The 12,530-nt window shown below is 46.1% G+C and overlaps 1 protein-coding gene and 1 long non-coding RNA gene across 7 annotated transcripts in view; one reads left to right on the forward strand and one right to left on the reverse strand.

Annotated features, from left to right (window-relative positions):
• Positions 1–12,530, forward strand: part of LOC138356369 (uncharacterized) — a 420,379-nt gene that overhangs the window by 327,808 nt on the left and 80,041 nt on the right. The window lies entirely within an intron of this gene.
• LOC123773761 (alpha-protein kinase 1) overlaps positions 1–12,530 on the reverse strand; it is a 183,420-nt gene that overhangs the window by 41,814 nt on the left and 129,076 nt on the right. For all 6 annotated transcript variants that reach the window (XM_069312345.1, XM_069312342.1, XM_069312341.1 and 3 more), the window contains one exon: positions 3,190–3,378. In XM_069312345.1, the coding sequence (XP_069168446.1) occupies positions 3,190–3,378 (189 nt within the window). The remainder of the gene's footprint in view (positions 1–3,189; positions 3,379–12,530) is intronic.

A 12,530-nucleotide genomic window follows, 5' to 3' on the forward strand; every position in this document is an offset into this window, starting at 1 on the left:
AGTCAATTCCCATTACTATTGTAATAAAGTGGTGATCATATTGCCTCTTTTTCTTCTATCACCAAGCTTTGAAACTAACGAAACAAAGCTGCTGGAGAAATATAAGAAAATTCACTTATCTAAACAGAGTGGTAGACGGCTAGAACAAGCTAGGTGAGAAGGTGGTGGAGGCCAAAACTGTCAGTAATTTCAAAGCGTTAAATGACAGAGTGCTGGGAAGACGGGACACCACGAGCGTAGCTCTCATCCTGTAACTACACTTAGGTAATTACTTGAAACTGTGTATGGAGTCAGCCTCCACCACATCACTTTCTAATGCATTCCATTTGTCTACTACTCTGATACTGAAACATTCTTTCTAATGTCTCTATAGCTCATTTGGGCACTCAATTTCCAAGTATGTCCCCTAATGCATGTGCCCCTTGTGTTAAATAGTCTGTCTTTATCTACCCTATCAATTCCTCTGAGAATCTTGTATGTGGTCATATAATCACATACTACATATGTCCTATATATATATATATATATATATATCCTATACATACATACTACATATGCTCATATAACCACACCACATATAGTGGTGATCATGTCCCGTCTAACTCTTCTGTCTCCCAGTGACGTGAGGTTTAATTCCCGTAGTCTCTCCTCGTAGCTCATATCCCTCAGTTCGGGTACTAGTCTGGTGGCAAACCTTTGAACCTTTTCCAGTTTAGTCTTATGCTTGACTTGATATGGGCTCCATGCTGGAGTCGCATACTCCAGGATTGATCTGACATATGTGGTATACAAAGTTCTGAAAGATTCCTTACACAAGTTTCTAAAAGCCATTCTTATGTCAGTCAACCTGGCATATGCCGCTGATGTTATCCTCTTGATATGGGCTTCAGTGTCGGAAAATCCGACACCATTTAATAAATATATCATACAGACAGATAATAGCTGTGTTGTATAAACAAGTTACCCATAGAAAACGTAACTTGTAGTGGAATTACCGTCTAAAGAAAACGGGATATCATCACCACATACTATTATATTCACCAGCTATTCTGCTGGGAATTATTCTTAAATACATTAGTCTTTGGACTTTACCATCATAAAACATCTCATATAAATTAACTTAATCATCAATATTAAAGTAGAGTAAATGTGACCCTTCTATCACTTTCCGTCATCTGGACAATGTAAGCCAGGCGTCAGTGGGAAGGAGGGTAGCCATTGACACAATCGACTTGAGAATGGTCCAGGACGGACCGAAACGTCGTCGTCCCTTCAATTTCTAGTGTGTGGTCTGGTCAACAGGGTAGCCATTGTTGTGTCACATCCGAGACGCGTGGAGCAAATTCGGCTCCTATCATATCTGGACAATGTCGGCCAGGCGTCAATAGTATGGAGTGTTAGACGCAGCCATTGTTGAGACTAGACCAGAGGCTCACAGGAGCAAATACGGCTCCTGTTAATTTTACTTGGACGAAGTGTTATGGAAACCAGTGGTGTACCATTATCACACGCTGTCAACAAATTCAAGTTAAGTGTTCTTTCCGAAACCCATGTATCTTCATTTATGGCCATTAATGTCATTATATAGGGTGACCCGGTTAGAGCACGTGGAAGCCTCAAACTAAAGGTAATTAAGCCAGGTCTTCAATGTTCCATGTACAGTTTTCTCTGATATAGCTTGTCATATATAGAATCTGGCTTTACAGCTAGCGCCCTTTTGACAGGTCAAGACGAGGAAGCAAGATTTTGTGCACCAGTTACTGGGTGATGGAAGCTACCTCAAAGAGGATAATTTGGTGTCTACACCCTAGTTATACCTGGTGGACTAACCTGCTGTACTATAAGATAAGGAACCTTTTCAATGTATGTAGTTAATACTGTAGTTTGATTGGCTGCATATATATAAATATAAACCCCCCCTAATGTGTAGAGGATCGATTTGTGAGATTGAGATTATTGCAGAAATACAGTCCACTTATCATTATACAAATTGCTATCGAAGTATATAAATTAACGTAAATATAAATTCATATAAATTAAATAAATATATATCTCACAGGTCGGTTCCCACATTCAGGGGACAGGTCTGGCATGATATCAACCTCCAGGTCTTTCTCTCTCTCTGACTCTTGAATTTCATCTCCCAAATGATACCTTGTATCTGGTCTCCTGCTCCCTACACCTATCTTCATTACATTACATTTGCTTGGGTTAAACTCTAACAACCATTTGTTCGATCATTCCTGCAGCCTGTCCAGGTCTTCTTGAAGCCTCAAGCCGTCCTCTTCTGTCTTAATCCTTCTCATAATTTTGGCGTCATCAGCAAACGTTGAGAGGAATGAGTCTATACCCTCTGGGAGATCATTTATGTATATCAGAAAGTGGATAGGTCTGAGTACAGAGCCCTGTGGGACTCCACTCATGACTTCACGCCAATCTGAGGTCTCACCCCTCACTGTAACTCTCTGCTTCCTATTGCTTAGATACTCCCTTATCCACTGGAGCACCCTACCAGTTCCTCCTGCCTGTTTCTCCAGCTAATGCATCAGTCTCTTATGGGGTACTGTGTCAAAGGCTTTCTGGCAGTCCAAGAAAATGCATTCTGTCCATTGTTCTCTTTCTTGCTTAATCTTTGCCACCTGATTGTAGAATTCTATTAAGCCGTTAGGGCAAGATTTACCGTCCCTGAACCCATGTTGGTGGGTTGTCATGAAATTCCTTCTCTCCAGATGTGTTACTAGGTTTTTTCTCACATGCTTCTCCATCACCTTGCATGGTATACAAGTTAAGAATACTGGCCTGAGTGTATATGTGTGTGTGTGTATGTGTAAACCAATTCTTTTTAATCTTTAAAATAATCAAATTGCAGCAATTATTAAAAGCAAAGCTACTCTGCGATTAGGCAACAGGATCCATTATTTTTCACATAACTGAATTGTTGTTTATGCTCATATTCTCAAATTTGAAACCTATTCTATCCTAACCTAAAAACAGCATTTTAACAGAGAAAAGACCAAGTTGTTCTAGGTGAATTATATTAAAAACAAGCATTGACTAATAGTTATAGTTAATTTGTTTATGCAATTTAAACTTGACATTCACAATGGATTAAGACCATTAATCCATAAATGGATTAATGGATTAAGGCAAAAAAAGTTAGGAGTTACTAAACACAAGACCAATACTCACCATATTACACTGCTCAAACTGCTGATTGAGCTGATTAGTTTGTGCGTGTGTTTGATACTCATAGTTGAACGGTTTAGAGATAGATATTCCTGGGGATGATACCGGAGATGCCTGGGGGGCACTAGGGGAAGGAGGTGCACTACGAGAGTCACTTGGACTGTTACTGCTATAGCTTCCCAGGCCACCAGTCTGTTGACAAAAATAATTAAATCAAATTTTATTTTAAAAAATCTGAAGTTGAATATGGAGATCCATTCAGATTTCAGGTAGGAGTTCAGTGATTTTTCACTAGGCTCTGATAATGGGACCATGCAGTAAAGGGAGACAGCCAGTATGTAGAAAAGCTGAAGGGAATGATATATGAAATAAAAGGTATCAGGAGAAGGGGCTAGATTGCTTGAAAGATCAATGGGTTATGTGGTGATAGAACATCTTTGAGAACCTTCCTTTTGGGAGAAAATCTTCAGAGCTATCACCAAAATAATAACATTTTTTTTTTGTTAATAGCAATAGAGCAGAAGACAAGAAAGGTCTAAGGTCCAGTAACAACTATTCCCCTGTTCCCTATTTGTATACAAATGATGGGCCATTCCATATATTACACTCAGCCACAAATATACCGTATTTGCCGGATTAAAAGATGCACCCTCTCATAGGACACATTCCCTATTTTACAAGAATATTTTGTGGAAAAAAAAACAGCGTTGAATGTAATGAAATGTCATTTTCTGTGTGAGACCCAGAGGCTCCCCGGAGCTGTACCAGGCTCATATGCTAATGTCAGACTTTGGCATCAGTCATGTGTATGGAGTTCTAGGGCCTACCGGGGACCATGGCAGAACCTGGCCCCCTCAGAGAGGCAAGGGAAGCAATGGCATATAGAAACCCCCATGTGGTTGGAAGCATTCTATGTCTGCCATCGACTGGGTCAAGCATCCAGAAAGGTAAGCATTCCAAAACAAATCCCTATTCTGGTTAAAATTGCTACCAAAAGCCGAACTTGTGGATAGAACTCCCCAACAGAAAACAAGCAAACTAGTATAACGTCACACGTCATTGCGCCGCTGTCTGCGCAGCTTCCCCCTCCCCGGGAGGGGAAAGGGGGAGCCCCAGACCTCTCATGCCGGCTATCCACTCATCAGTTCTGAGGCTGGATGTGAAAACACGCGAAAAACCGCCGACCGGAGGGAAGGAGGGTTACCGGGAAGCCACCGGGTCTCACCCAGAAAATGGTGTTTCATTACATTCAACGCTGGTTTTCTGGGGGGAGCCCCGTCGGCTCCCCAGAGCTAACTATCCACAGAGGAAGGTCAAAGGGATGAAACCGGGAGGCAGACACCACCCACCCCTCAACAGAAGCGAGACAACCGGCAGCAAACGCCAACCCAAGGAGACACAGCCCCCAAAAGGACCCGGGAACAATAAGAGACAACGAGCAGCAAGACCCCTGTACGAACACCAAAAGATCCATGCCCGAATGACAGCAAGGATACGCAGCCCAGACAGCAGCAAGAGCAGCAAAGTCACGAACGCCACGGGCATGGGGAAAGAATACAGGCAGCAGGCAGGCAAGCCACAATAACACGGCGGACAACCCGGGACACCTTCACCCGCGAACAGGGAAGAACGGAACCGGATCAACTCAAAGCGCACCCTGGACATAGAGGCCGCGGCACGCAAATAACAGTGGAGGGCCGCTACTGTAGCACAAAACACGACGAACCCCGGCTCGACCAACCAAGCACCAACAAACCAAGGACCCATCCAGAACGCAGCAGCCCCATCCCGTGCCAGAAAAGATGAGGCACGGCTTCCACCGAACAACCAAAACGCCAAGACCGAAGGAGCAGAAAACCCCTGCGGAGGAGAGCAAGAAGCCCAGCAACCTGACCCCCAGAGGCAAATGCTAACAGGAAAAAGAGCCGACGAAAAACAAAACGGAACCGAAGGGGCACCACCAACTGAGAAGACAGAGCATGCTGACCAGAGACCAGGACGGTGCAAGTGGCGCACGAACAAACCGGAGATGAAACAACACACAAGACAGCTTACTAATGGTGCAGAAGCAACACCAAGACCGAAAGCAAGCCGAAGCGGCTCCGCCAGCGCCGCACAAAACTAGGCGACAGTATGTGGCAAGACGACGGTCCCCAACCCCCACCAGAAAAACCAAGCCGACGCTAACAACCGCAGCCACCTAAGAAGGGACAGGAGGAAAAGGAAGGACCGCCAAAATACCCCATACTGCCATCAAGAAGAAGCACGCAGGTGGGACACCAACAACGAAGCCACCAGACCACCAACTGGAGGCGAGACACGCGAGGCAGAACGTAATCAACCCCGACAAGGCTCATCCGAGCCCAGGAAAAGGCGGAGCCGCTGGGAAGATCTCGGGCGCGACCACCAAAGAAGCCCAAGCCGGCAAAAAAGGAGATGGAACATCTGCCGAACAGAAAGCTCCCCAATGAGAGCAAGCCCGCCAGGAGATCAGAAATGACGAGTCCGACGCGAGACATCGCAAGACTCTGAAAAGCCAACAGGCAGGGCAAGCCAGGAAAACCGAAGTAGGTGTAAGGGTTGTCACCAGACCAGTACCCGAACCAAGGGGTACGAGCAATGAAAACAGACCAAGGCACATAAGCACACCATATGACGCAGTCTGAAGGAACACCCAAGAAGCCAAGGAACGCATGAAGAAAACCCCTGCGGCAGAAAAGTAAACAAAGGGAACGCACAAGGAAGCTTAGCGGAGGAAACCGACCCCCCCTTCCCCCCATACAACAGCAAGTGCAGGCAAAATTGAGCAAAGGAGATGCCAAGGAAGCGACAGGGGAGATGCAGGACGAAAGAGCCAAAGCTCAAACCCCAGGAAACACAACCGGGGTGGACAATCAGGCGTGGACAGAACCCCACGCACATGGAAGGGCCAAGCCAGGGACCCGAAGACCACGAAAAATAACACAAGCAAACCCCCATACGCAAACCCCAGGCACAAAACAGCAGCAAAGTGCCACACCACAACCTGACACAGGAACAAGTACACGCCACTGCGAAACACGTTACCAATGCACACGTGCAGCAGCAACATGCACCACATGCAACACGCAACATGTATGTAGCAACTCATCTCTGCAAAGGCAGAGAAAGGTGCAGGCAGACTCCAGGCCAACCCCACACAGGGCCAACGGAGACACGACAGAACCCAGCAGGCCCAGGAACCTGCACACCAGGCGATCGACGGCAGAGATACCCGCTCGATACCTGCTTGATGAGGTTCCGGGAGTTCATTTACTCCCCAAGCCCAGCCCAAGGCTAGGCTTGACTTTTGAGAGGTTGGTCCACCAGGCTGTTGCTTGGAGCGGCCCGCAGGCCCACATACCTACCACAGCCAGGATAGTCCGGAACCTCTATTAGAAAACAGGCTAGTGTTCTCTTTTTTTTTTTTTTTTTTGAGATATATAAAAGAGTTGTTACATTCTTGTACAGCCACTAGTACGCGTAGTGTTTCGGGCAGGTCCCTGGAATACGATTCCCTGCTGCGAAGAATCGTTTTTTCATTCCAAGTACACATTTTACTGTTGCGTTAAACAGAGGCTACAGTTAAGGAACTGCGCCCAGTAAATCCTCCCCGGCCAGGATACGAACCCATGACATAACGCTCGCGGAACGCCAGGCGAGTGTCTTACCACTACACCACGGAGACTGTTTAACTTTAGACTTTAAGATGTCCACGGATGTACCGGCCATATGTCTTATGCTCGCAGGTAGGACGTTTAACAACTGCAGACCTCTGATGTTTATACAGTGTTCCCCGATTGTGCCTATGGCACCACTGCTCTCCACTGGCACTATCCTGCATGTTCTTCCACATAGGCAGGACCAAAGAGCCAGAGCTCAAACCCCGCAAGCACAGCCAGGCGAGCCCAACCAGGTGAGTACATAACCAGCACCACAACCCACACACCTCATAACATGAAAGAGGTGGGTCCCCCGAATGACTCCATCATGGGTTGGACATGCCTATAAGAGGGACTGGAAGGATTAAAAAGGGACAGTCACCTGTGTGCCGACGGTCTCATTTGTACATAAATATACCTAAATAAAGACAGGTATATACAGATCTCCACATCCAGCGCCCGACCGAAAGATGCCAGACCACAGAAACTCACCTGTCGAACGGAGGCACGAACGTGACACGACCCAACAGTGCAAAGACGATCCCGGGAGCACCGCCAGGTGAAGAAGCCAGAGCCGGACACGCAGGAGAGCCGGGTAGAGGCGAAGGAGGAGGCCCACACCCATAACCCAGGGAAAACCTCGGCGTCCTCCCCACAGCTGTAATCCCTGACACCCCCGGAGCGACGGGGCACATACCGGAGAAGGGAGAAGAGCGAGAGGCGAAGCACCCAAGAAAAAAGGGCGCAAAACATCAGCAATGAAACACACCACCCAGACCAAAACAAACTCCCACGGCGCATGCGTAGGACATGCTGGCCGAACCGCACAACCCGCTCTGCGGGAAGGCGCCAACTAGGAATACTGCACAAGAAAAGTAGCCAAACAGAACGCAACCCTAGGAACCGCTAATTAGAAAAAACAACCCATCACACGGGACAGGAGCCAAAAAAGGAAGTAGCAACAACATAACCGGCCAACGAAGCGAAGACAAGGAGCCCAATGGGAACCCAACCGGGCCACGAGTAGCCCAACTGGGCTACAAGTAGCCCAATCTGGCGACCCGGACTAGGAGCCGACAGACGTTCCAATAATACGGGAAGTAGCGAAAACCTACCCGAACCCTTGAGAACACAGAAGCAAACATCAGTCCTAAAAGCACACAAAGGCACAGTCGCACTCGAGACCAAAAGTCCTGTAGAACCCCAATAATGGGGAAACATGACGAAGATACCCCGTCCCCAAAAAAAAGGGGAGAGCAAAGGGGTTTGCTTCCCCCATTTTTTCCCCCGGAGTTTGCTCCCCGGGGCTCCCGGGGAGCAAACAAATGAGAGCGTTGCCACCACCAAAGCTCAACGTGCATTGTCCCTGCTGCCTGCACCCGTTTAGTCAGTACACAACTAGGTAACCGAGTCACAACAAGCAACAAAACGTGCAGGACTCTGGGTCGAAGGTGTCACCGACCCCACAGACAGCATATGGGGGCAAAACAGAGAGTCACCCTGAGACAAGGGGTGAGAGCAACCCTCAAACTCGCTGGAAGCGAGGGGGAACTCCGGGGTCACATCCATCGAACCCGCGCGCCCCCAGGGGTTTTCCAGGGTCCCAAGCGTTTGCTATAATAGGACTCACGCTCAGGTAATCCCAGGCAGGGTACTCCTAACCGGCACCCAAAGCTACCAAACAACTTTCTAAGAACTGAACCCCCGGGACGTGTACACTCACGGGGACCTAGCAGGGGGAACCACCAAAATAATACTCAGAACACAAGGGACACAGGGGGCAAGAACGAAGGCAGACTCCCACCAGGTAGATAAAAATAAAAATAAAAATAAAAATAAAACCTTGCAAGAGGACAACGTACCGAGGCGGAACAGAGCCGGCCGCCATATAGGGGAAAAACAGGCTGCGCAGCACCCTGCGCCCCAGCAGTGCAAAACTGCCCCTTACCCTAAGGCGAACAAGGGAGACAGAACACCCGAGCACACAAAGAGCGGCCGAAAACCAAGCAGTAAATGGCCTAGCAGGGGCAGAACCCAAGGAACTTGTGGAAGGTGGCCCCAAGCCCCAAGGGAAGTACTTACAGGGCACCTAGGGAAGGGAACACTAGGCGCATGCAGCCCGAGTACTGAAGACTCACTCCCAGCTCACGCACCACCTAGAAGACAGACACCACATTCTAGGTACAGTGTTGAAACAACTAATAGAGCCAGAGCACACAACCGATGCCTACAGCATCAGCCGAAGAACTGATGGGTGGATAGCCGGCGTGAGAGGTCTGGGGCTCACCCTTCCCCCTCCCGGGGAGGGGGGAGCTGCGCAGACAGCGGTGCGGTGACATGTGACGTCATACTAGTTTGCTTGTTTTCTGTTGGGAAGTTCTATCCACTAGTTTGGCTTTTGGTAGCAATTTTAACCAGAATAGGGGTTTGTTTTGGAATGCTTACCTTTCTGGATGCTTAACCCGGTCGATGGCAGACATAGAAGGCTTCCAACCACAAGGGGGTTTCTATGGGCCATTGCTCCCCTTGCCTCTGGGAGGGGGCCAGGTTCTGGCCGTGGTCCCTGGTAGGCCCTAGAACTCCATACACATGACTGATGCCAAAGTCTGACATTAGCATATCAGCCTGGTAAAGCTCCGGGGAGCCGACGGGGCTCCCCCCAGAAAACTAGTTTAGTATGTTTCATCATATTCAAAGATATTTTAAAGTGGATTTTGTACCCCAACTCTTACCTCCTCTAAAATCAGCTGTATTGTTATACTGTATATATATATTTTAGGCAAGAGAATTGCTAAACAGGATGTGAAACTTGTATTTCTGGATGTAATGTTTTCTGTTGCCACATCAGGCCATCAGGATGGCACACCTGGTGGCTGTCCTGGTAATCATCACAGCTCTCTGGTGTTGTTGTCATTCACTCATTGCAAATGGCTGATAGCCAGATGAAAGTTGAACATTCCTTTCAAATTTCTAGGAGCATTTTTCATTTAGATAATGAAAAAGTTTAATTTTTCATTTTAGATAATGATTTAGATAAAGTTCCTTGACAGTAACACAGTCTTTAAATAATGTATGACAAATATAGCAGGTGTGGGTTATGTATGCTGGGTAAGGTGGTGAGATGATGTGAGCTTCCCTCATAACTGCCGATGTATCGAAAAGCAAGTTTTTGTAAGTTTGTGATAACAGACTGTGATAACTCTGCTTGTTTTCAATATTTTATTATGAATAACACACTTTACTATAATAATTTGGCTTGTTTACAATATTTTATTATTTACAATGATTTTTGTGCCTAGCGAACTTACCCAGTATGCTCATCCGGCTTCCTAGCTTTCGGCACTCTGTTTATCATTTGTAATACGGCCACATTAGACGCACGTCAATTTTTTTATACATTTAAAAATAAAAAAAGCGCTTCTTATATACCAGCAAATATGGTAATTTGTTTAATCTCTATCTCAGCATTTGATATTTGGAATATATGATTTTTTGTTCACTTCAGAGCACACAAAAGCAGAAATCTCCTGATTGTTTCTTCAGGTTAAGACCTAGCTCTACCACAACTTGTTTTAACCACCATGCTGCACGGCCTTAACCCTTAAACTGCGCATGGTGTATATATACGCCCTGAGTAACATGTCCCACCGTGCGCATGGCGTATATATATGACATTGGGTACCGGGCACGATTCAAATGGCCTGCAGCTACACAGGGTTCACATTAGCTTCCTTAGGACTCTTGTAAACAGATGCCATGTTTAACCCTTAAAGTGCGCATCACAGTCATATGACGTGCTCGACGTTGTTCCAGTCAACTGCGCATCACGTCATATGATGTGTTGGAGTACTATGCAAAATTTAAACAGCCCGCGGATACACGGGGTTCACCACACCTTCATTAGGGCTCTTGTAAACAGACGCCATTGTTAAAAAAAATCATGGGCCAAACTCCCGGGTGTTATTGGCCTCAGTATTGAGTGAGCAACCAAGCCTGACGCACGCAGCATGAGCTAACAGCACTGCTGATCAGCTTGTGACCACAGCATCGCCTAAAAATGCCAAATTATACTTGTTCATGCTATTATGTAGCGATGATATTATTACAGAAGACCCCTGACTGTGATAAAACTGACCAGGGTTCTGATAATAGCAGGATTATGGTGATATTTAGCGCTGTGCGCCATGGAGGGAGGAGTAATGCTGTGGGAGGGAGGGTGGTGGCGATGTCTTTTGACTGTGTGTGGCCATTTTTTATTGACTGCACTCAGCATACCAGCTTAGTGGTTTGCTATGATGAACACAAATGTAGATACTTATATATAACGTGTGTATAGAGGGTATAAGCAGCAAGAGAAGGTTTGGAGCCGCCATATTGGTGAGGGCAGTGGCGTCGTCTGCACGATGCTACCGTGCAGACGACGGTGTTGTTTACTGGTTACCACGATGGTCTTTGGGCACCATACCAGTTTATTTGTACAAGTATGGTGAATAAAACAGGTAGATATTTATATATAATGTGTGTATATAGCATAATAACACCACACAGTACTGTTGGAGGAGAAATATTAGTGCGTCTGGCCTTGAGGGCGGCCGCCAATCAGCTGTGTGAGTAGCCACATCTTTGTGCCTTTACTCACCATACAAGCTTAGATGTACAGTTATGGTGAACAAAACATGTAGATACTTATATATAACGTCTGTATATAGTGAATTATAGCAAAAACATTATTGTGGGAGGAGAATGTGGGTGAGTCAGATGACTGGAGGGAGGGCGGGAGTGGCTGGCTAGTAAACGGCGGTCACTCCTCGTTACTTTTTGACTCATAATAGCTACTTAGTGGTTCGTTTTAGTGAACAAAACATGCAGATACTTATATATAACCTGTGCTTATAATGTAATAACCGACAAAGTATTTGTTCACTGATTGATGAACATAATTGAATCAACAATATGCACACCATATTTTTGAGTACAGCAATGATTCACTCATTTTATTATATAAATATATCAAACTACACACTATTGAATAATATTACAGCAAAAAAAGTATGAAAAATCAATCAGAGACATTGAAATAATTCGGTAATTATCTCTTTGTGGCAACTCCGGCCTGACAGCTTGCGAGCAACAGACCGCCTGGGACGCACGCTGAGTCAGCGCCTATAATTTGCCAGACTTGCCCGCCCTATAGCGGGCAATATATGCCACTTACGATTTTTTTATTATTTTTCCCGTGATCAGTGAACACAAATTAACAGGTTAGGAAGAAAAAATAATTTTTTTTTTTTTCAAAATGACATGCGCCTGTGGGGATGACTGGATATTAAACCCCGAGCATGTTAAGGGTTAAAAAAATTTGTGGACAATATTCTCCGGTGTGAGAGCCACAGTACTGTGGGAGCAACCAAAGCTGGTGCATGCAGCATGAGCTAACAGCAATGCTGTTCAGCTTGTAACTACAGCATTGCCTAAAAATGTCAAAATAAATATCTAACTGCAATTATTTAGCGATGACAGTATTACAGATAACCCCTGACTGTGACAAAAATGACCAGGATTGTGATAATAGCAGGTTTGTTGTGTTAATTAGCGGTGTGTGGAAGGAGTAATGCTGAGGGAGGGAGGGAGGGAGGGAGATAGCGTCATTTACTGACTGTGTGG

The sequence above is a fragment of the Procambarus clarkii genome, chromosome 72 (assembly GCF_040958095.1).
Source record: "Procambarus clarkii isolate CNS0578487 chromosome 72, FALCON_Pclarkii_2.0, whole genome shotgun sequence".
Taxonomy (NCBI): Eukaryota; Metazoa; Arthropoda; class Malacostraca; order Decapoda; family Cambaridae; genus Procambarus; species Procambarus clarkii.